At 36.1% G+C, this 26,251-nt stretch overlaps 1 protein-coding gene across 6 annotated transcripts in view; it reads left to right on the forward strand.

Annotated features, from left to right (window-relative positions):
* The window catches only part of LOC111863794 (protein Spindly), a 28,955-nt gene extending 3,859 nt beyond the window's left edge, over positions 1 to 25,096 (forward strand). For 3 of the 6 annotated variants that reach the window (XM_023850494.1, XM_023850495.2, XM_023850493.2), the window contains exons 2-10: positions 2,583 to 2,669; positions 6,585 to 6,770; positions 8,997 to 9,143; positions 10,556 to 10,735; positions 11,917 to 12,126; positions 13,990 to 14,088; positions 16,296 to 16,408; positions 20,660 to 20,829; positions 24,432 to 25,096. In XM_023850494.1, coding sequence (XP_023706262.1) covers positions 2,616 to 2,669; positions 6,585 to 6,770; positions 8,997 to 9,143; positions 10,556 to 10,735; positions 11,917 to 12,126; positions 13,990 to 14,088; positions 16,296 to 16,408; positions 20,660 to 20,829; positions 24,432 to 24,448 — 1,176 coding nt within the window. In that variant the 5' untranslated portion in view covers positions 2,583 to 2,615 and the 3' untranslated portion in view covers positions 24,449 to 25,096. Of the gene's footprint in view, positions 1 to 2,582; positions 2,670 to 6,584; positions 6,771 to 8,996; positions 9,144 to 10,555; positions 10,736 to 11,916; positions 12,127 to 13,989; positions 14,089 to 16,295; positions 16,409 to 16,899; positions 17,592 to 20,659; positions 20,830 to 24,431 lie in introns of those variants that run through there. The other 3 variants (XM_023850498.2, XM_023850497.2, XM_023850499.2) reach the window with 3 other exon arrangements.
* The last annotated feature ends 1,155 nt before the right edge of the window (positions 25,097 to 26,251 follow it).

Genomic DNA, 26,251 nt, shown 5'->3' on the forward strand with positions numbered 1-26,251 from the left:
ACAATAATAGAAAATTATTTACTAATCATAGGCTGCATTAAAATAAATTAGGGAAAACGCTGGCTACTTATTTGATAGCCTCCTTTATACAATCTTTTTTTGAACAGAAAGTTCAGGTTCCAATAAGTCTCGGTTGGCATAAAGAATTGCAAGATAAGGATACCCCATTATGTGAAGAAAACCTAGTTAAAGCTCCTATTAGGACCTCCAATCGCAACAAAAAAATTCCAGTAACAAAGTCCCAAGATTCTTTATGGGTAACTTTAGTGCTAATCAATTGGCTATGATGAACTCTACCAAAAAGAATAATGTCAGGCAATTCGACGGCATTGTCCATAGTAAGAATAATTACCCCTCCAATAAAATAGTGCATGATAATAAAAATCCAAATTAACAATTCTCCATCAAAATATATGAGGAATTATTAAGAAAGTTGATGAATTTTTAATTTCTTTATCTGCTAATGCGCCACAAATCATCTGCTTATCTGAACATCACCTGAGAATTGATGAAATAGGTATTCAGTATTCAGTATTGAGGGGGTGGGCTTCCCCATGCACTTAGACCAGTTATTGGTCCATTGTGCATCCCCCTTTTAATTTCTACTGTCTCCATACCCTACCGGTACTGGTGCTTACTATCAGCCCCTTTCTGCCAGCGAGGTTCCAACCTTCTACTGGCAGTGGTATCTAATAGTTAGTCCCTTTCTGTCAGAGAGGTCCCCCCTCCTCTGGCAGTGGTACCTAATACTTCCCCCATCTATCAGAGGCATTGGAAACTACTTTGGGCGGGAAACTTTTTGGCCAAATTTAGCTCAGAGGTCTCCTAGAGACATGAGGTTCTTATACGTGCCATAAATCTACGACACGGGACCTGAAGAAGAATCCTGAAGAATTTAAAAATAATATCGAATTAGTTCTTAACAAAATAATTATGTGGTTTAATAGTAACTTTCTAACATTAAATTGTGATAAATCACACCTTATACAATTCCTTATAAAAAGCACTGGGAAATAGAATTGCAAATAATATCTAATAATTCAATTATTACAAATATCAATTCTACTAAATTCTTAGGAATAAATGTTGATAGTACCTTATCTTGGAAGAACCATATTATGGATTTATCATCAATGTTAAATAAGGCTTGTTATGCAATAAGGACAATAAAGCTGTTTATGTCACTTGAATCAATGAGGATGATCTATTATTCCTATGTTCATTCTTTATTTTCATATGGTATTGTCACGTGTTGGGTGTATAACGTGACAAATAACTTCACGCCGTATTTGATTTAGCGAATTTTATTTCACATTCGCTCTTACAATCACACAATTTACAAGCTCAACATTACTGCCATTGGCAGTATCACAAATACTGTACTGCAATTAACTGGCGACTGACTCGTAACTAGATAACTCAAGAACTTGAGAACTAACTATGAATAGTCTTTGCTGCTCCTTATTTAGCCTCATTCCGGACAACACAGAAAACAGCCATGTAATAGGCACCACTGTTGTCTGGCGCCGTGTTGCTAGCAACGCTGTCGGGAGTTGTTTACTGCTGCCTAGCAACCGCGTCACCCCTTGGCCACGTCACCGCTGGTGGGGGGAGGGGTGTCCTGCATAGCGCAACACGTCACAGTATTATCTTTTTGGGGTAATGCCCCTCATAATGAGAGTGTCTTAAAAATTCAAAAAAGAATAATAAGAGTTATATCTGGTTCGGGTAGACTGGATTCATGCCGCAGATTGTTTAAAAAATTACAAATATTGCCACTTCAGTCTCAGTACATTTTCTCCTTACTTCTTTTTGTCGTTAAGAACAGAAATTATTTTATAGCTAATACCGATATTCATGATATCAACACACATTATAATCACAATTTATATTTACCTTCGACAAATCTATCAATAGTTCAAGAAGAAGTGCTTTTCTCCGGTAGCTAGATTTATAACCACTTACCCTCAAACATTAAATTGCTATCCAAAGATATTATAGAGTTCAAATTTTTATTAAAAAGCTATCTCACTGAACATGCTTTTTATAGTACTGATGAATATTATAAATCAACTTCTCAATGAACACTTTGTCTTGATTGTCTCTCCTATGGATAATATAATTACACAGCTTATGTATCCACTACAACTGTATCAGTGTTTGTATTATTGTATATGACTGCACTAATTTATAGTGGTCTTAGTGTTTTCATTTATCCTTGTATGGGTTAGGAATGTATATTTTATTATTTTATGTTCAAACATGGATATGGATGTATATTTTATTATTTTATGTTTAAACATGACAGATTCTATATCCAACAGGTTGGTTTGACCTTATATGGATTGACAGAATGCAGTAAGTAAATGAAAAAATGAAATGAAATATATATTTTCATTCATATCAATGTATACAAGTAACATTTAGTGGTGAATTTCACATCTAAACCAGATTTATCAACCCATGACTGAAAGAAAAGTTTCTGCACAGTAATTAACAAAGTTGTGGGAACAAAATGTGACAATCTGAGAACTATCCAAATTGGTATCACATTTTAATTAAGTTTCTATTGATTGTAACAGCTTGCATCTGCACTGGATTGTGTTTTGCCTGCAATGGAGAGCCATAATGGTTTACTGGAGGTGAATGAAATGCAACAGATAGTTGAGGTATTTATTCCAGTGTTGTCATCACTTACAAGAAGCTGGTATGAACATTACCATCTGTGTGAATTAGTTTGCTGATGTTGAAAATCTCTGATACTGAAAATCTCCCTATATTTTTGTCTTTATGGAAACCCATAGTGTTTATGTGTGTTTTTTATTTTGTTACAAAAATGACATTATTTTATGTCTGTGATATCTCCTATTGTATTTGTGTGAAGTGGATAACTCAAATGGGATCAGATTCCTGTGAAACTGGAGATAATGAAACTGTTTTATGGTTTCACATAATTCCAACATTTTGATGCTGTACTATGAGGTTTCCCTTTCATGTAAACGAAATATAATATGTTCTCCCCCAAAATCACATATTACTTCATGAAATGTGAAGGATTCTTGGCACTTTTCTTTATGAGGATTTGTAAAATTGATTGTATTTTACATAATGGGTTGTAGTGTGTTTAATCTTTTGGTGTGTCTTGTCATTTAGATGTAATATACTCAGGCTGTGATATTCCAATTGGCATGTAAAAGTAAAGATATCCATGTAACAGGCCATGGAGGCCCATAGGTTTGTGAGATGTTGAGGTTCCCACATTTTCTAGGCAGTCGGCTCATAGATGGTGGCAAGGTTGTCAGCCCTACGCCCCGGCCGCCCTTTACCCCCAAGAATATTCCCGGCACTCATTTCTGTTAGAGGCTGAGTCGACCCCATGGCCATAGTGCGGCTGGAAATGGCATAACTAATTTGCAAGATTCATTGTGTGCACCAGTAAACCCATATCATACCACATAAACACATGTACAATGACTGCAGAATAGTTTATACGTCTTATTGTAAAACTGGTTGCCACAGTGCACACAATAATTTCAGTCTTAGAGGGCCTTTGCTATTTTTGTTTATCTGCTTATATCTATTGGTTTCTTCATGAATGATTCTGAAGAACCTAGTATCAGGAAATATTTGAAGTGCATCTGTGGATGTGCCAGCTGTAGTAATTTCAGAACTTAACAAATTCAGTCATTCCTGTAAATTAATGTTCTTGCATTTATTCGGTTTTTTCTTCTGACTCTACTGTCAGCTGGAATATGTTGCCTAGAAATGCCCTCGCATGTTCTTGTATATTCTGTGATTTGTTCTGTTTAACAGTTTCTTTTTCATGTTGACTCACTGAAATTGTGTCATTTTCAATGAACTTGTGCTGTAGAAACTTATTTCCACTTGTTCCTACTTGTGGGGTATGTCCATGTTACTTGACTATTCTAATGTTTTCAGCCTGTGTGTGTGTATTTATTTTTATACACAACAGTCTACTTTTAGAACATCTTTATCAGTTCTTGGCACATGGTCTTGGTTGCATCAGAGTTTGAAACAGTAATTAAGTATTGTGGATAAGCATCCTGATATAAGAGGTCATGATATGATGAATGCAGTTCTTGTTCTTTCATGGAATACCTTTGTAATAATAATTTTTAATTATCACTCCTTTTTTCACTAAAATTACAGGGATAGACGATTGATCTGTCAAGAACTTGATGCTAATAGTGCAAGGGGTTTACTATATGCAGAATCTGAAATACTGTATTTACGCACGTATAGGCCGCACATTTTTTGCCAAAAATTCAAGAGGAAAACTGGGGTGCGGCTTATATTCAAAATATNTACCTTTGTAATAATAATTTTTAATTATCACTCCTTTTTTCACTAAAATTACAGGGATAGACGATTGATCTGTCAAGAACTTGATGCTAATAGTGCAAGGGGTTTACTATATGCAGAATCTTAAATATCACTATGGTAACATTACCACAGCTTTAATACAACCTTGTGGGAAGGTTGCTAAAGCTGGATTTGTACTGCTAACAGGAACCATGAACCCTGAATTTCCAAAAGGCTTTGGTCTTGCCAACTCCTATGGTTGCTGAGGGTTTGCTGTACCCAGAAAACTAGTTCAGTTGAATCTAAAGTAAACATGAAGAGTGAGATCTTCTGGGTTTTACATTGTATGGTATGGATGGATCCCAAAGTTCTGGAGAAACACATCACCTTCATCTTCAGAGCCATAGATTAAATGAAGGAGGAAACCAGCAGAAGTTGATGGTGAGCTGAGACTTTGAAGATGGAGGCTGTACAGTCTTCTGAAGTGTTAGGTTCTCTTGGAATTACATGGTGTTACAGCTCAGAAGATTGTACTGTACAGAGTACAATAATCCCTTAATGTTGCTCTGTAAGTCATTACAGCTCTTGTGATTACATGCAACAAGTGCACAGATACTTCAGATGAATGTGGAGAAAGTAAAGTATTGAGTGAGAAAGTTTTCCCTTGTATTTTCAATCCAGATCACCAGCATGCATTTGGAAGATATACATCTTAAATGCCATTGACAACTCTGTGCAATCATAGCAGATGGAACATCAGTATGTATGAATGCTGTGTGGAGGACTCTGTTGAACTCAAATGGTGCAGAGTGCACCTGAGGAAGAGAAGATGCCTATTTGAGAGCTTTTGTCTGAATTCTTCCAGAGACTAGAAGTGGGAATGATGCATGAAACATACCCACACAGAGGACAGCTCTCCAGTCTCTAGGGCAATCAACAGTGCCATAGCCAGCTATGGGGAGTTATATGTTGAAAAGGAGAAACAGACTCGACAGTCATCTTCAGACAGATTTCTAGAACAAGTAGTTAAGGAAATGAAGAAAGCCATAATATAAAATGAGAACACTGAAGAGGCAAAAACTGTAAAATGAATATGTACATTAATTATGTTATTAGAAAGTGTATCTGCATTTACTTTCCTTTATTATTTCCTTCATTAAATTGTATTTGATTTTTAATTTGTTAACGGTTTGTATATGGAGTCTTGGAGTGGCAGCTGTTTTAGTTAATATTATGGAAATATTAGGGGCATACAGTAGTGTAGTTGGTTGAGGCACTATGTTACAAGTTGGAAGGTTGCAGGTTCAATTCCCGATGTGTTGGATTTTTTCAGTTAACCTAATCCCTCCAGCTGCACCATGGCCCTGGGGTTGACTCAGCCTCTAACAGAAATGAGTACCAGGGATCTTCCTGGGGGGTAAAGGGCGGCCAGTGTATAAGGCTGACAACCTTACCGCCATCAGTAAGGCGATTGTCTAGAGAAAATATGGAAGCCTTGTCATCTCAAAACCTTATGGGCCTTCATGGCCTGTTACAGGGATAACTTTACCTTTTCTTTAATGGAAATATCAAATCAGTTTACTTCATGTCACTTAACAGCGTGTTACCCAGGAATTCATTCCTGACATTAAGTGATCATTGTCTGTAGACTAAAATAATGGATGCTTATTGCTTTTTGCTTCTGCTGAAAAGTGTACCATTATGAAAGTCTGATAGAAGCAGTAGAGTTTGGAATTGATTTAAGTACATGCTAATGCTGATGGCATTGACTTCTTGAATGGAAACATAAATACCAAGAAGTACGTGTAAGGTTTCTTAAAGTGCATGAAATACTTAGATTATAAATACATATAGATAAAAGGAACGATGGCCGCACCACAGCTCAAGTGGTTAGTCGCTGGCTTCCCACCGCAGTGGCCTAAGTTCGATCCCAGGTCTGGTCAAGTGGGATTTGTGGTGGACAAAGTGGCGCTGGGGCAGGCTTTCTCCGAGTACTCGGGTTTCCCCTGCCAATCTTCATTCCACAAAATTCTCCGTCATCATAATCACCCGGGGCAGGCTACAATAGGCCAATCATTGGCAGCCGTGCCGAGTGGACCCAGCTGGACTCCACCCCCCACTAAGCGAATAAAAAAAATGATATATTAAAATCTTGTGATTAAGATGTAGGGAAAATCATTATACTATTCTGTCCTTTGAAAATGTGACAAAGTTCAAGTTCATCATTTCAACAAGATGTCTGAAAGAGTTTATGTTTACAGATGTACAAACAGAAACTCCATGAGATTCAGTCTGAACTTGCTATAGCACTTATGATGCAAAAGGAACATTCTGCTGATGTAGAAGCTATACAGAAGAAATATGACATAGATCAAGCAGCTGCAGTGCTCCGAGAGAAAGATTTGGAAGGAAAGTTTTCACTTACTGTGAAAGAGCTGTCAGAGAAGGCAAGTAATAACAATAATATTACTTTGCTAGCTGCATTGTGAATCGTGAAAATATATTTTACTTTAACAAGCTTCTATCTACATGGAGAGGATAGTATGAGTTATGAATGAATGGTTATGCAACTAGTAATGTATTCATCTTCATAATTTTGACTGGTATAGGTTCCAGATACTTGAAAGTAGTCATAATTTACACCATTGCCATGTCTGTAATTTTTTACATACAAAATATATGTTTCATATATATCTCGGTATAAAATGTTATTCTGCCACAGTCAATAAGTTCGTGGAATGGCCGCGAAGCGTCGTACGGGAATTTACTGCCAATATGTTTCAGCAATGTTTTTGACAGCTATATCAACATTGGCAGACTTCCATAGCAGCCAACGGCAACTATTTTGAGGGCCGATGTGGATCTGCATAAGTGTATGTGAATACCTTGTAAGATGATGCGATAAAACCACATTCCACGAACTTGATGGCCGTACCATGTATGACTGTCTGCAGTGGTTATCAGTAAACTAACCGAAGCAGATGCCATCTTCAGAAGCTGATAGTTCCTGAAATGGTCAAGAAATTCCCAATCTTTTATGGAACCCTAAGATTCGTTACTAAATTCATAAGATCTTGACAATGGACCTCATCCTCAGCCAGTTAGAATCCATTTAATACCCTGTTTATTTTATCCACTTTAATGTTTTCTTCACATCTATACTGATATCTCTCAAGTGGTTTCTTTTATTCAGGTTCTCTGACTAAAATTTTGGGCCAGTCCATCCCTGTAATAATATTTGATGTTGAGTAAACATTTTGAAGTTTCTTACACAGGGTCATCGAAAAAGAATGCTGGGATTATAAAAACCTATCATTTAAAAACTGTTGAACATATCAAAATGATTCAGGTTTTAAAATATGGTGAAATAACATTATTTTTGGATATGCTCAGTCGATGGTGGGTAGCAAGCAACGTTGAGATGTTTTTGCTGGTTGACCAGTTGATATAACTTGTGCGGAAGGCCTAGACTGGAAGAGGCAGACCAATCTTCTGGCCCCCCAGAAGCCCAGATTTTACCCTGATGGACTTTTTTTGTGGGAATAAGTCTCTTGTACTGCGGCCACTTCTGGCCTATTGTACCAGCCCCAGATGATACGTGAGGGTGATTGTGGAGCAATTGGTGGAATGGAGATTGGCAGGGGAAACCGAAGTACTCAGAGAAAACCTGCCCCAGCACCACTTTGTCCATCACAAATCCCACTGGACCAGACCCCGGGATTGAACCCGGGCCGCCACGATGGGAAGCCGGCGATTAACCGCTTGAGCTATGGCACAGCCAAATTACAACAGTAACTCCAGATATGATTCAGCGGAATTGGCACGAGATTGAATACGGTCTCGATATCTGCCGAGCGACAATTGGAGCATAAATCGAAACATACTAAGGTAAGACAAACTTCAGACATTTCTTAGCAATTTAATGCTTGAATCTATCAATATGTTTAACAGTTTTTGAGTGAGAGTTTTTTATAATCCCAGCATTCTTTTTTTGATAACCTCGTATAATGTTCTTTATCCTCATATTAACTTTTTTGTGTTGTGTTCAAATAGTCTCTTGGCATCATCTGTAGCAACGATTATAGCTATGAGGTGTACAGTCCTGTACTGAAATTGTGGCTGAATGTTTAGCACTCGTGCTTTATGTTTGGATTGCTGAGGATTCAAATCTTGATTCAGAGGCTGGCTTTATTGATTCAGGTATTCTGTGGTTTCCCTCCATCCTTCCAGATGGGTGAGTGGTTAGTGTCTTCAATAAGGACATGACCTTTTCATTCTGCATCCTGTCTGATTTATATTATTTACTTCTCATCCCGTCACGTGATGCATGTAATTGAAGTAACTGAAGAAGCAATTTTAAGCACATCAATCACTAATAAATAAATGAGTTATCATGCAGTCCTGTTAAAAGAAACGTTATTAATGATACATGATCAGGAGCTGTGACAGAGCAGTTGGTATTCCAATAGGTTATGGGCTGGCTGGCCAAAGGGTTGGAGTTTGAGTTGCAGTAGGGGCAAGATTTTTCTCCTTTCCATGTCGTCCAGGCTGGCTCTGGGGCCCACCCAGCCTCCTATTCAATGAATATCCCTCCCTTAAAATTAGATGAACAACATAAAAGTGTAAATGTGGAAGGAAGAAAAATTGCTGATGATGATATATTGTGTTAATAGATTATCTTGTTGGAGAAAGAGAAGAAATCTGAAGAGGACACTCATAAGATTGAAATTAAGGAAATGGAATGTAAAGTGAAGCAGATGGAGCAACATCTGGAAGAAGTGCTTGATGCAAGGAATAGTGATGAGCTGAGAGAATTGCAGGTGACTGTCAGAAAGCCACCATTGTTTGTAATAAGTACACCTAAATTATTTAAGGAAATACCATTTTAGATGTTTTACAACTTCTGAAGCTCAATTAGATTTGTTCCTAAGAATGGGGCCCCCTATTTTAAGATACATCCTATGAAAATTCCATGTGCATAATTTTTAAGAAAATTCCACTTGCACAATATGATCTGCATTCAGTAATTTGCATGTTTAGTCAAGCTGTTTGTAGGTTTCATACATTGTTAGGATTATTTAGATGGCAGTGTATGCATCTGGTACTCTATTACTTGATTGGCACGGCAAAAATAGAATCTTTTAACTGAAAAAAAAACAATAATAAAATTATAAATTTATGAGAAGCATGTGCATACACTTCATAATCTGCCCTTGTATAACACATTTCTGTTTTGCAAAGTATGACTGAACTGGGCACACAGTTTGGGTGGAAGAAACATTGAATGGGGAATAGAAGGTGACCACATGGAAGATCAACAAGGAGAGGAGAGTAAATTAAAATTACTATTGGGAAAATAAGCTGAGAGGATGTTAACTGATTTAAGATATTTCTTTATTGTCTGTAAGCATACTCTAGTGCCAGCATTATTTATATATAGGCCTATAATAGAAGATGGTTTGTGACAGTATGTGTTATGTCATTCTCATTCCATTTTCATAAAAACGTGCAGTTTTTATATACTTGTACAGGTGCCAACTCTGTGTTTGAAACTGCGCCACCTGAAGGATAAGGATGTAACTTGATTAATGCTTTGAACATATGAAAGGCATAAAGGAAAGGAAGAAAGGGGGTGAAGAATGAAGTTGCTAAGGAAAAGATTATCCAACGTATTTCCGTGCGGCTTTTCTACTGATTGAAATCATCTGACAAGTGGTCACTATGAAGAGGATATAATTTCCAAATCTCTGTTTCATGCATAGTCCTTCAGAGCTCTCCGATTAATACATGCTCCTCTTCAATCTTTTATACATTACCAAGAATTCATATTTAATACTAATGTGACTCCTGATGTTTAGGTGGTGGAAACGTGTAAATGTAGGCTATATTGACAACATTTTGGAGTTCCTCATTGTGTCCCTCTTCAGTGTGAACATGGAGACAGTAGGAATCTCCCAAATGTGGACAATACATCTACATGTTACTGTTACCAAGAATCAGAATTTACATGGCCATTGATCTGCAATAAAAGCTTGAAACTGCTATTCCCTCTTCATTTAAACTTACCCTTTTCATCTAGGTCTTGGTTAATTTATTCAAGGTTGCAGTTATATAAAAATTCTGTTGTATATCAGCTCATTTATATAGATTCATATACTTAATGCCAACAAACATGTCTGTTCTATACCTTTTATAAAGAAATGACATTATTTAATTTGTTTCATTATTGCAGTTGGAAAATGAAGCATTACAGGAGAAAGCAGTAGAACTCCATATACAATGTCAACAAATAAAAGATGAGAATATCCAACTAACAACGAAGATAGCAGAACTAACCAGTGACCTGAGTGAAGCTAATGCATGTTTAGCAGTGAAACAAGAGGATTTGGCATCTTGTAAGAACTGCCTTATGGTATGTCTGAATTCTGACCTTGAAATGTAATGCTAATACACTCAGGAGGACAAAATAGCTTCAACTCTGGATGAAAGTTTACTGTCAGAAATTGAACTCAGTTTCCAGAAGAGTTATAATATCACAGTATCATTTTGAAAATCCTCCCTTCTGCAACTAGGTTATTCCATCCCCCAATGGGCTGAGGTTACATCATCTTCAGGTAATGATGCAGACCATTGCATCACCATTATAATATTACCAGATTCTGTTTTAAACATACTACCAGTATTCATACACCAGTGGAAAATGGAAACATCCATACACAGGTTATTTCTTCCATAAGATTGTCTGCATAAGGTGTAACATATCCTGGTTCATAGAGTACATGAGTGTGCTTAGGGTTTTCAGGGGTTTGCTTCAAATAAAATCTAAACATAAAATAAACTCAATTTTGAAAAGTCTTCATCATGCATCTACTGGTACAGATTTTTATAAATAAAAACTGGCAGAAGCTAAATGAGCACAATATTCCCTCCAGCTTTTTTTTTCTGTGGACAAACAAGATGTGGGTATACATCTTTGTTATTGTCATCAGTATTTCTGTGAGTCTTGGTAAATGTTCATGACTAAAGTGAAACAAGGAAAACCTTCCCTCTAATTTTTATTTTCTATGAACAAACAAAATACAGATGTAATTTTTGACATGCTCACACAACTTTCATGACTCTTGAATAATATATGCATTTGAATTTCAAAAACCAAATTTAAATTGTCATTTTTTGCCTGGGTCATGGATTTGAATGTTCTAAGAATGCTATCTTAGCCAAAAATGGTCAAGAACCACTGTTTTAAGGTATAGCAAGTTGTGAAGTCTTATCTACTTGCACAATGTTCTTCAAATTTAAACAAACTGAAGAGAGTAGTAGCACCACACCACAGTATTCATGAGCATTTTCTAGGATGGCTATATCAACAACATTGATAATACTTGAAGCATCCAAAAAAGAATGATCAACACCCATTATGGACAATATCAGAGGATGTGACAGGACTCTTGTTTTAAAATTAGACTGTAATGTCGTGAACAACGGGGAGTTCAGAGACTATATCCTAAATACCATTCCCATTACTTCAGTCTACATGAATCAGAAATATCTGTTGAGCAATTTTGGAATGTAGCCCATGCATATTTATTGCAGAGTGCTCAAGCAGAACTGGCGATAACTAAAACTGAGCTAGAGGTCCTCAAGTCTAATCCACAGCCTAAAGGCCAGAAGGGTAACTCACTGTTTGCTGAAGTTGAGGATAAACGGTTGGACATGAAAAAAAGACTGGATGCCGTTCTTCACAAGTACCGTCATTTGAAAAAAATGTACATGGATAAATGTGCTGAAGACAATAGGATCAGTGTAAGTCCATAAAGCTCTCTTTTACCTTTCTGATTTTTATAACATCGACTGCCTCTGTGGTCTAGTGGTCAGGGTTCCTGGCTACAGATTCAGAGATCCGGGTTCGATTCCCAATACTACCAGACTTCTGAGAAGTAGTGGGTCTGGAATGGGGTCCACTCAGCCCTGTGAGGATAATTGAGCTATATCAAGAAAATAGTGGCTCTCGTCTAGAAAACCGAAATTAACGGTTCTGGGGATTCGTTGCACTGACCATGCAACAGCGCCTATCCGCTAAAGTTGGCACTAACTTTGCTGCAAAGTGGCAGTCGCTCAGTAGGTATAGTTCGCTCGTGGACTAAAACCATGGAATTTATTGTTGTTTGTTTGATTGTTATAACATGAAAATGAAATACCAATATCTCTGCAGAACAGTGTCATGATATAGATACATATATATATGTTGGAGTTCTGATGTAATATGATCTACCATCTTTCATAACAGACTACTCAACTGAATCATGTTAAAGATTTTATATTAGCCTTAGTTATTCAGTCATTCTTATTTCTGTATCTAATGTTCAACTAAAAACCAGTGACTTGGGTGTATTAATTTAAATCTTTTGATGTAATATATTCTGTTAAAAATGTTAATAAAGATCACATTCAGGAATTTTCATAAGTAGAGGCAAATGGAACATTCACTGATTATTTTATCACTTCATAGTCACATTTAATCTTTTTCAGTTCTTGAGAGACAGTTCTTACTCAACATAATATATTTTTTTTACAAACTATCCTCAGAATATATTTGTAAAGCTTTTTTTTTTTATTTACTTGAATTCCAGCGTCGTAGAAATCTCCCGCCTGCTCTCTCAGACATGGAGAACAGTTCTTGACATTTCTGGACATTGTTGATGAGTCCATTGATGTAAGTTTTTGAGGTTTTCACGGCGATGACTATGAAGAAAGTCATCTTCTGGGATCTGGCGCCCATTGGTCCCCTCTCCCTAACCACCCCTCCTACCTAGTTCCTATATAAAGTAGTGCTTTTCACTTCCTAATCATTACAGCTACTGCTCTCTGTATTCACAACGCAATTCACCTGCCCTGAAGATGGAGGCGATACGTTCCTCCGAAACGTCGGCTGAAACAAAGAATACATGGTGTCAGATCCCAGAAGATGACTTTCTTCAAGTCCATTGATGGTTAAATGTCTGTCAGCACGAATGTTTTCATTTTTTTTATGGTTTCATCAGTGACAACGGATGGCCTTCCACTCCTTGTTTCTTCATGAACATCACTTCTTCCCACTTCAAATTCATTACATTCTTTTGCCAAGTTTTGCCTGTAAATAACATCTTCGCCATAAACAGAAACAAGTTGGTCATGAATTTCAGCTGCAGTTTCTCGTTCATGTGAAAAAATCGAATTACTGCATGAACCTCACATTTGCTGGGATTTTGATTTGACACGGCCATTTTAAACATACTGTGAGCACATTACTGTGACTGTGGCTGGTGAACTCTGCCCTGTCATATGGTTCCTATCTCACATGGCAGCACTGCCATTTCTGAAAGAAAAATTCCCTTGAATTTTTACTGGACTTGTATCTTTACTTTCCAGATATTCATCTTATAAAGAAGCTGAAACTGTCTGCTGAAGAAACCGAGCTACCGATAAAATGTTATTAACATATGGGGATTCAACTAGTGATACATTTCATAGAACAGTAGAAATTATGAAGTGCTTATAACTCTTGGAGGTGCAGATTAGTAGGGCCATATGATGTAGCTAATTTATAAATTCCACTGTCCTGAAAGTGTAAACAGACAGGTCATTCTGATTTCTGTTAATCATTTTGTAACATTTTTATGCTTACAGGCAGAGTTTGTATTCCTGAGACGAAAATGTGATCAAATACTGTTAGAAATCCAAATTCAGGAGAAACAACTGACTGACTCATATAAGACTCGCATCAAGGTAATTTCATATTTCACTTTCAGTTTCGTGTAGCAAATACAAATCAAGGGATCATTATCATTCAAGTACAGTAGACCTTTGATATAAAGCAGGTTTCAAGGGACACCTTCTCTACCTATGTTATAAGTAAAAGATAAAGTTGTCCCAATGCTAAACGAATTAAGCACTACACCATGAAGGTGTATGGAGGAGTGGATGTATAGAGCCACCCTTTCTTGACCTCAGCACTAGCTGGAGGTGAGTGGTCAGCTTCATGCCCCATCCACTTTACCCCAGGTAAAGAGCCTCCAGTACCCACTGGATAGGAGGTTGTGTGGACCCCAGAGCTAATCTGGATGACTTGGAGAAAAGAAAATTCTTGACCATGAAATATAAATTTCACTTATAACTTATATATCTCATTTTGTAATCCCTGTTATTATGGATACAGTATTTATGCAGTGACTAAAATACGTACATTAAATTTAAGGTACATTTCAGCCTGTGGTCAAGCATGTAAAAGGTGTACTGAAATTTCTCAAGGTCAGAGAAAACAGAAACAGCCTATTCATGGTGGACTATGGACTTTACCCTCTGTAAACAGTAAAGTTATCCCTGTACTTAGCTAATTAAGGATTTTAAGCACTATGCCATGAAGGTGTATGGGGGAGGGTTGTATAAATCCACGTTTTCTTGACCTCAGCACTAGTTGGAGGTGAGTGGTCAGCTTCCCTCCCTCATGGCTTCCAACCATGATAGCCTGGGTTTGATGCAACATCAGGTCATGTGGGATCTGTGGTGGACAAAGTTACACTGTGACAGGTTTTCTCTAAGTGTTTTGGCTCCTCCTGCCAGTTCTTCCACTGACTGCTTTATGTTCATTAATCAATCTGTCATCAGTGCTATATGACCTTGTTATTGACAATGCTGTTAAATAACAGACTTAAACTTACTTGTATTAAATACTGTGTCTGATTGCTGAGTCAAGATGGCATCCATCCTTGGTAACAACGTGATCATTTTCAAATAACTTAGGCATTATTTCTCAAGTTGTTGCCAAGAGGCATTATTTCTCAAGTTGTTGCCAAGAGATGCCACGAGTATATTGATATCTTCAACTATCAAGCAGCTGTCTTATGGATTCCACAACTTATCTCTTTTAAAGGTAAAAGGTAAAGCTATCCCTGTAACAGGCCATGATGGCTCATAGGGTTGTGAGACATTGAGGTTCCCACATTTTCTCTAGACAATCAGCTCATGGATGGCAGCAATGTTGACAGCCTTACATGCCAGCCACCCTTTACCCCCCAGGAAGATTCCTGGTACTCATTTCTGTTAGAGGCTGAGTCGACCCTAGGGCCACAATGCGGCTGGAATGATTAGGTCAACAGAAAAAATCCACCTCATTGGGATTCGAACCTGTAACCTTCCGGCTGGTAGCATAGTGCCTCAGTCAGCTATCCTACTGCGTGTCCCTAAGTAAAGTTGTCCCTGTGCTTAACTAATTAAGCACTACTCTATGAAGGCGTATGGGGGAGCAGATGTATAGATCCACATTTTCTTGACCTCGGCACTAGTTGGAGGTGAGTGGTTGGCTTTATGCCCCCGTTGCTTTACCCCCGGTACCCACTGGATAGGAGCTGGGGTGGGCCCCAGAGCCGGTCTGGATGATGTAAAGAGGAGAAAAATTTTTGAACTCTGACCTCTCAGTCATCATGTTCGTAGCCAGTTGCTATACCGACTACACTATCCCAGCTCACAAATAAAGACTGGAATTAGCAAACATGAGAAAATTGGGATGATGGCTGGCATAAGGAAAGAAACAGATCATTTAAATTCCAACAGAAGGGGTTAAAAAGCTGAATGTGTTATTCAGTCTCCTGATACAATCACAAATATTAGCATTATCAGTATATCAATTCAACAATTTTTGTGAAATTTTGTATGAACAGACCATCCCATCCTGCTACCTCTGAGCTTCATCATCAGTGACGGCAGGATGTTTGTCACGAGAACTTGTACAGCAGAAGCAGTACTAGCACCATTCAGTATAGAAACATTAAGTTTTGTGTGGTGATTATTCCTCATTAGGAACAATTCTCAGGAGCATGGAAAATACCAGAAGGCCTAACGTGACCCTATGAAATAGAGACCAGTTGCTTTAGAATAATTGTAATTGGGAGTCTTTTACTTCTCTCTTTCCCCCCCCCCCCCACCAAAAAAAAAAGAATCTGGAGGAACAGGTGCAGAAATTACAAAGACAACAGAAACCACCATACATCATCAACAACACGGATAATGCCACGATGAAGTTTGTCGAAACATACATCGAGTCCACCAGGTAAGAATGCTAAATTTTTAATGAAAAATTCTGTATAGTTCTGTCATAAACATCATGATCATACTTGGCTTGACATCCACCACCAGCAAGCAACAATATAGCAATTGTTTTCATTCTCCTGAACAGTTATTTCTTCTATTTAGCTTCATGTCCTACCACTAAGGAACTCCAGTGTTGTGCAAACCTCTGAAACAGAGCTGAATATATATGATTTTTGGTTATCGCAGCAATGGTTATAGAGTGTTCTGCCATCTGGAATATAACACTGTACTCCATTGAAAGTCATCCGATGTCTTGCAGGAACATGTCACTTCTATCTTCAGGGTTGGAGAGTGAGTAATGCATGCTGCCTGCTTCATGCTAGTTTCTGGCTTGGCTCAATCTTTAACCCTGAAGATATGGGCAACACGTTCCTTCAGAATATCAGCTGACTTTCTTTAAACTACGAGGGATATTTGGAAACTAAAAATGCAAGGGAATTTTTCTTTCAGAAATGGCAGTGTTGCCATGTGAGATAGAAACCATATGACAGGGCAAAGTTCACAGGCATGGCAATGTTGTGCTCACAGTATGTTTAAAATGGCCACATTGATTCAGAATCCCGCCAAATGTGAGGTTCATGCAGTAATTCGATTTCTTCACACGAAAGGAGAAAGTGCTGAAATTCATGGCTAACGGTAAAGATGTTATGAACAGGCAGAACGTGGCAAAATGGTGTTGTGTATTTGAAGCTGGAAGAAGTGATGTTCATGAAGAAATAAGGAGTGGAAGGTCATCCATTGTCACTGATGAAATCATAAAAAAAAATTGATGAAAACATTTGTGCTGACAGCTGTTTAACCATCGATGAACTTCATCAACAATGTCCAGAAGTGTCAAGAACTGTTCTCCATTAAATTGTTACAAAAATATCAGGCTATTGGAAAGTGTGCATGTGTTGGGTGCCGAAAATGTTGACAATCACAAGAAGAACCGAGTGGCTGTGGTGCAGGCATTCCTTGTGTGTTACGAGGATCAAGGTGACGACTTTCTGGACTGTATTGTGATGGAGATGAAACTTGGGTATCTAATCACACACCTGAGAATAAGCGACAATCAGTGCAGTGATGCTACACACTCACCATTCATTCATGCATCTGTAATCTGTCAAGATGACAGGTCCACAGTCTCTTCCAAAACAGTTCCTCCACTTGATGTGATCTAGAGCTTTCTCCTTCAAATGAAAATATCCTCTTCTGTCCTCAAGGTCATCCAGCATCTTCTTACGTCTTCTGGTCACTTCTATCTGCCCCTCTATCTTTCCTTCAATAACTTCTTTAAGAAGGCAGTTACCGCGTAAGATATGACCAATCCAATTAGCCTTCCGTTTTCTTATTTCGTGTAGGATATTCCTCTGCTCACTGACTCTAATTAACACTTCTTCATTTCTCACATAAGCACACTCACCAACAACACACACTGCTCGCGCCACACAGGAGTTGTTGCAGTCCTTCAAGTGTGAAGTACTGGCCCATCCATCACATAGCGCTGACCTTGCACCAAGCAACTACCACTTGTTTTCTAAATTGAAGGATAGTCTGGCTAGAAAGACTTATTTGGATGATGATGAGGTTCAGGATGCAGTGATGACATAGCTCACAGAGTAAGTGGGAGATCTCTACGACACTAGATTAAAAAACTCGTTCCCAGGCTCACTAAGTGCATTGCAATCCATGGTGACTATGTTGAAAAGTAAATAAAGGTGTGTTATAAAAGTGCTACAAGTGAATAAAAAAAACTTTATAAATATTTTCTGGACTTTGTATCTTTACTTTCCAAATAACCTTTGTACAATGCATTATATTCCGGAAGACTAAGTTCCTCAAGGCTGAATATGCTTTCTTGATCTGTGAGCTGGAAAATTTCTGGTTTATTTCAATTGTTGAAATTACAACAGGAAATCTGAATGGTACAAAGTGCAATACAGATTTCTGTTCCACAAATTCAAAGATTATTTTATAATATATATGTTATAAATATTATGAATGCAGTCATAAATAGATATTTATAATGGTTTGGTATTATGACAGTGTGTAAGCCATTTAACTTTGTGCTCGAATGTCCTGCATCATAGAATAGAAATTTCAGGGGTATAGACTGATATGATTTTTGCACAAAATTTAAGAGAAATGAGGTACTGTCTCATCATTTAGATCTTGAGAGCAACACATACCTCTGAAATGTAATATTGATAAGACTTCAAATGTTAATCCCAAACATCAGTAGTGAGGATACTAATAAATGTTATTTACGGACATGTAATCTGAAATTGTACACAGCAATTAGTATGGTGGTTAATGTTGTTGCTTGGTTTTGTTTACATATACCATATTACTTCAAATATAAGATGCCCTCAAATTCAAGATGCATTGAATTTTTAAATGAGGGTTTTAGAAAAAATCAGAAAGGTATGAATTTATTTAGAACACATCAATTAAAATAATAAAATATTTAGAACACATTTAAAGTGAAATGTAATGGAATATACAGCAGAATGTAATGGAAATTTAAAATTTTCATTACATGCACATTCATTTCTATCTTTTTTTATCTAATAAGAAAGTCCATTGATCCTTCAGTTGCACTTTCTTTTTCTGAAGATGATGCACCCTAGCCACTTTGTTCATTGTCATCCCAAAGAATGTCATCCTTTATGCCATCTTCCACATTAGACAAACAGCACTTCAAAAACGATTTTGGAATAATATTCACTGGCATTTCTTTCTAAGCTTTTGATATCCACTCCACTATTACTGACCCTGTTGCTCTTTTTATTTTGTCACTAAGCGTCAACATATGATTGTCTTTATTCAGCCAAGCATCGTAGTATTTATAGACAAGGTGCCTGAATGGTTTTTAAAAATACTTATTCCTTTGGTGTTGTACAATAACAAAACACAGAAATTCAGTCAGTTTAGTTTAAAATTCCAAAGGAAGTTTTTGACTAATTTTCTTCCTTCATTATAACAATAAACTTTCTCTCCCCATAAACTTTTCACACCATCCATGAGTAGCCTTGAAAGGTATATTACTGTTTCTATCTAATTCTTTTGTTTTTGACATTATGGCTTCCCTAGTTATAGGTAATTCTTTATTTCATAAATCTGTGAAATACTCTAAAACAGAGTCATCAATCTAAGGATTTCTCCTTTTCCTTGGTCCAGAAAAAGACTTCCTACATGTATTTGTCAGACATGAAAACAGTTTTGTTTTTATACTTTGCCAGTGACATACACATGCCTCACCTTCTGTATACTTTCTACCAGTTGCATGAATACCTATCTTTTCAGGCCACAGAATAACTTTTCTTTTGAATATGACATCATATGTAAAACGCTTCTCCATGGGTAAAAAATGATAGAAAACTGAGCACAGCTGAATAATAAGAATGTCAGGCAATGACTGAACTGAAAGTTGTGGGTTGACTCACAGTTAAAGGTTGGGGGGGGGGGGGGGGGGGGGGGTGTTGGATGTTGTTTTTTAGGTTTTTGTGTGNTGTTTACAGTAGGTTCTTTCCAGGCCACCCTGTGGACAGTTTGCAAACTGGTGAATACTTCCTTGAATTTAAGATACGCCTCAATTTTTCAAAGGGAAAAAATGTGCATCTTATATTTGAAGTAATATGATAATTAATTTTGATTGCTGCCCCTCTAAATGTTACATATCTGTGAATAACAGTAACATAAGGAATTCTCATAAGGGTTTTCTTTATGTAAACTGCAAGGATTTATGTGAAATTCAATCTTTGTCTCATTCCTGTAGAACATATATTGAATAAAAAATACAGTAATACAAGGGACAATTCTAACCCTGTTACATTGTTAGAATAATAAATTGAGTCCACATATTTTGCCTTTCAAAGCCTCAGAAATCAAATGTGCAGCATTTCGATAGATGGCAGTATGATACACAGAGGAACCTCCAGTTAATTTTCCTCACTTTAAGGTTTTTACACCTTTAATGTTCAATTATCATGGTCCAAAGTTAATAATCTCAGAATTAAATTACCTCCATTTAAGATCTTCCTCAGTTTAGTGTTCACATCCTCTGCTCACAAAAGAAAACCATAAATGGAGGTTTCATTGTATTTATGTAGCTGAATAGATTGACATGAAGGTATGAAGTTTGGTGCATTCAGTTGAAAACTAGCTTTTTGTAAAGTATTGGTTTTAATTTTTTCTCCCATAAATTTAATTTTCATGCCATATACAGAAAAGAGTGTAAAAAAGTGAAGGAAGAACTGGAGGCCCAGTCTGTTTGTGCTCTATTTAGCAACGAGACTTTGTTCAGAACACAACATGAGCTTCAAAGGAAGGAGGCAGAGCTCATGCAGGCCAAAGTTCAGATCACTGAACTGCAGAAACAGATAAAGGAGAAGAAAGGTAGGACCTAGGACAGCAGTTCTAGCTGCATACTGTTTTGGTGTACACATTTCAAAATATAGTATAATGAGCCAAATTATGTAAATGGACACTAATGTACTTAGTCTACTGTCATAACTGAATGATTGGCAGTACTGTGGCTTCATATTAAGGAGTGCCCAAGTTCAGTTCGCATTCCAGAGGCTGGCTATTGTGCCAAGGATTGTTTGTGGTTTTTCTCAGTCCCTACAGGCAAGCGTTGGGATTATACCTTTGTAACGTTGCATTGTTACACTGTACCTATCCCTTTCTTTCTGCTGTTCCCCCTTCTTTTCCTAACCTATCTTGCACCCCTTCCTTTACCTGGCCTCTCATGATTGTCATCTGGGGAGAGGAAATTTCCAAGTTTGTGATTTTGGTCCCTTTCCCTTATTTGCAGAAATTATCAATATTATTAATACAGTATTCTTATTATTAATGGATTCACATTATTATTTTGTTATTTTGAATTTTTTGCTTATTTCTTCATTTAATCAGTCTCATTCAGCCAATATTCATATTCATATTTAATGTGTCTTCCAAGGATCTATGTACATAGATTAGGAATCTATCTTTGTTTATACTAGATAAATTAATAATAAGATATTTAATCATACAATATAAATCCTACTGGATACCACAAAGTATAAAACATACATATGCATCTATGATAGGTCACATATAATGCATCACTCACTATGCAAGGTAACACTATAATAAAATAATTGATCATACAATGCAAATCTGACTGTACATCCATTTCACAATAAAAATCATTTATGTACAAAATATAAAACATGCACATACATCTGCTGTACAATAGGCCACATATAATACTATATATATATATATCACTCTTATCATCATAATACATGGCTTAATGACAAAACCTTACTATTTTAATCATATTTCTAGTCATGTTTCAATTAAAAAATTCCTCAATGGTATAAAATAAATTCTGTAATAAGAATATTATCAACTTACATTTAAAACTCTTTGTGTCGTTAAAAAATAGGCATAATTTTAGTTGGCAGATGGTTGAAGATCTTTACTCCCATATAACATATTCCTTTTTGGAACAGTGTTAAGTAGTTTGGGGGTAGTACTGATCATAAATAGAACTGATATTAAATTTATGTAAATGGGAGTTAAATTTAAATAATTCCCTATTTGTTATGATAAACATAGAGATTGATAAAATATACTGTGCTTGTAAGGGGAGGATACCCAATTCTCTGAATAAACTATGACATGAGGCTCTCTTTGCTGATTTTGTTATAATTCCGATTATCCTTTTTTGTATCCTGAATATTCTTATGCTGTATGAGTAATTTGCCCCAGAATATTATCCCATAATTTAATATGAATGCACATACAAATAATATACTATTTTAATGCCTCCAATGATAATATGGATTTGACTGATTGGATTGAAAAACAAGATCTGTTTAACTTTGACTGAACGGATTGAAAAACAAGCTCTGTTTAACTTAACAACTAATGTATCTATATGATCTTTCCATGTTAAGAAATTATCTACTTTTAGTCCCAAAAACGATACATTAGAATTGCTTAAAATTTGGTTGTTTAGATAACTGACCTGAATATCCAGAATTTTGATATGTTTTACTTGAAAATGTAAGAAACAGGTTCTTTCATAATTTACTGTTAACTGATCTGTTGAGAACCATTCATTAGTTATATCATATTATTTATTTTGATTTTGAAGTTTGTAGGATCCTTGTCTGATACAATAATGCTACTGGCATCCGCAAACAAGATGGGTTTAGATAGGTCACATATAAATTCTGGCAAGTTGTTACTGTATAATAAAAATAGTACTGGACCCAATACAGAGTCCTGAGGCACACCATATTGTATTTCTTTCCATTCGGAACAGCACTTATTTCCATTGTTATATAAAATTACTCCCTGATATCTTCCTCTTAAGTAAGTTTTTGTGCAATTCCTGTAATTCCATAAAAGTCCATTTTTGATAGCAATACGTCATGACTTACGCAGTCGAAAGCCTTCTTCAGGTCACAAAAGATTCCGCTCACTATGCATTTGTTATTTAAGGCCACATAAATATTGTCTAATAAATTATAAGTAGCTAATGTTGTCAAGAGATTTTCCCCAAAACCAAATTGTTACTTTACTAATATATTGTATTAATTTAAGTGAGAAAGAAGCCATTTATATATAACTTTTTCAAGTATTTTTGAAAAAGTTGGAAGTAAAGATATCGGCCTATAGTCTGATATGTCAGTTTTATCTCCTCTTTTATATACGGGTGTTATTTCTGAGTATTTTAGACAAGAAGGAAATGTTCATGTAGACAGAGATTTGTTGCATATATATGCTAATGTTGATAAAAATGGGGCACTTGCTTCTATAAACTTGGCTGTAATTCCATCATATCCATGAGCTAATTTAGGTTTCATTAACCTTATTATTTCTTCTATTTCATTAGATTTGTTTCTTTTAATAGCATTTTTTGAAAGGGTTGCCAAAAGGAAGTATATAAATAATCCGTAGGTCTCTTGTCTATTGCCATATCCTTGTTTATCCCCTCTTTTATGATATTAGCCACATCTAAAACGAAATTTTTAAATGAGTTTACAGTGTCTTGATAATTCTGGATATTTTTGACTGTTATCTTTAAATAAGTTATATTAGTGAATACATGATCTTTTCCAGTTGCCCTCCCTTGAGTGCCATGAAATTTCCCTGGCTTTTGTGTTTATGCAATGCTTTCTCTGGTCCCAGCATCATGATTCACTAGGCCCATATTTCTTTCTGGTTACTCCCCTTTGTTCTGTTATTATGTGATTTTGCAGAGGTTTTCTGTTTATGACAGGAGTGAGACTGACTTGTTTGTTAACATCAGGTTTGTTTAACAAATATTTGTGTTACAAGTTTGTTAGCTTGACTTAAATTTTCTATATTACTGTATCTACATTACCCACTTTAACCTCTAGATTAGCCACATCCTTGACACCCAGTGGGGGTCATGTCATCCTTTATTTCCCAGGAAAAAGGAATTTTAAATCACCCTGGTTCTATATCATTGGTGGCTAGACTGAAATCGGCAGTTGCAGCATGAATGTTTAAAAATGTGAGGCTTGGCCAGTTAGACTGCACACACATAGCATTACAATAGCACAATGTACAGCCTATAAAAGGTATGACTGCTTCCTTCCACATTCTTCCCAGTCATCTTCACATTAATTATTGCTTAAGGAGCATGTAATAAATCACACAACTTAGGCAAGTATGTTTCATAAATAATATGTGTTATCAGAAATTAACCAATTCCAGGTTTATTTATGAGAAGGTAATAGTTGCTTAGCTGTCACCCATCACCTATCCAACAGAAACTTCTAATGAAATCCATGAATTAGTTTTTGACACAAAACACACAGACTGATGTTTTTGTCTTCCCCATTGTGAGTTAGTTACATTCATTTGGTATAAAGAAAGCATGTTAATGCCCTAATTGGTGGTGTTATATTTTACTTTTAGTTCCTACTGCTTGTTAAGTATTTAGTATGGAGTCCTAACCATTTTTTCTTGATTTACAGACAAATTGGAGGATTAAATTCAGCATTGATCCAGAGAGTTCAGTTCTAATTATGGCTATGATCAATTGTTCTTGTAGTATGTTTTGTATATTAAGTATGAGGCTGTAGCTCAGTTAGCAATTCTACAACATCTGATATGGGAACACAGTCCAAACAGTTTTCACAGTTTTTTTTCTTTAGCTGGAGAGGGGCTGGGTTGAGTTAAAATCAGGGGTGAAAGCAGATAAGTAATATAATAACTGCTGTGCCTTTCACAGTTCAGAGGGCTTAAGGTGTTTCCAGAGTGGTTTGTAGGATAAGAGAATTCTAAAAATCAAATGTAAAACTGTAAATGTATGAAGTCATATGTTTTATATCATGGTATATGTCATAATTTTAATTTCATTGTATATTTTCTTTCATTTTTTACATACTGTAGAGTATATTTGGGAAGTAGCACGAAATGTAAAGTGTTTATATGGGCAATGTCAATTTTCCAGGTGTCAAACAGGAAGTGATTTAGCCAAATCTGCTGTTATTAATTATTTTGAAGTTTCACAGTGGAATGTTCAAATCTAGATATCTGACTTTAATGTTCACATTTTCTGCCACATAAAATCATTTATATTGTGATTTATAAATTTGTTACATAAGAAAGAGGTTGATATTAGAAACCAAAATTGTGACTGTCTGTTGTCATTTTGCAGATATGATTTTTTGGCATAGTTTTAAGAGGAAATGTTCAAAGGTCATTTTTATGCATTTATTAAAATTTGCAATTGTGTTTTAGAAATCAGTTTTACAATATAATATTAATAGAGTTACAACTTTATTTTTCATAACCACATATTGAGCAACAAATGTTTCTCCTTTGTGGTCTTGCCCAAAGGTGTGCCTGAAGAGAACTTAAGTTTTACCTGACTCTGATGATAATTTTTCTCCCATCTTTCAGTAGAGATCAAAACATATTTGTGGAGGTGAAATTCTAATCCCACTTGCATGAACATTCCAATTTACACTGAAAATGCTAAAAGATCATATTCTTCTTTCCCTAGAATTTCATGTTATTTTTGTAAATATATAAAATTATATATTCCACAGATTATTATACTGTTGCTTTGGTGTGTCACTGTTTGAATTTTAAACTGCTTTCAAGATATAAGAGAACTGAAGAAGTACAAGATTTTGAGTTAATGTTTTAGATAATACGCTTTTTATGGTTAGAATGTTTTGAATTTCATATTCAGTATGAATATGACCCACAAATTTGAGAGAGTTCATATCTCCTGTATGCTAATTTGTATATAAAAATATGTAAGACATTTTTTTTTTTTTGAGGGTTGGAGTTTGGTGGACTGAAAATCAGGGGTAAGAGGAGATTAATAATATAGCACTAACATAGGGACTGCTGTGTCCCTCATACTTCAGAGGATTTGAGTGCTTTCAGTGTAGGTGTGTAGGATGAGAAAATTGTAAAAATCAAAACATACAGCAACATCTTGCATAGTCCGGCTTCGATCAATCCGGATTCACCATAGTCCGGTTTGAAAATTTCAAAACAGACTAAATTTTAATTGAGCAAAATAAAAATAAATTCTAAAAAATTAGTACACAAAATTATTTTTAATACATAAATGATCGTTTTTTTTTCTTTATACAGTCAAGTCTCTTTGTGCGATTTATTTTTATGTGGTTTTAAAGTTATGTGATATGATACACATTTCAATTTTTTCTGGGGTTCCCCGTTGTGTATGTATGTACCTATGCTTGGGTTGTTCATTCTTGAGCTCTAACAGCTATCGCTGGAGGTGGGGAGAGCGCTACTTTAACAGAATTTTGGA

This window comes from Cryptotermes secundus, unplaced genomic scaffold, assembly GCF_002891405.2.
Source record: "Cryptotermes secundus unplaced genomic scaffold, Csec_1.0 scaffold801, whole genome shotgun sequence".
Taxonomy (NCBI): domain Eukaryota; kingdom Metazoa; phylum Arthropoda; class Insecta; order Blattodea; family Kalotermitidae; genus Cryptotermes; species Cryptotermes secundus.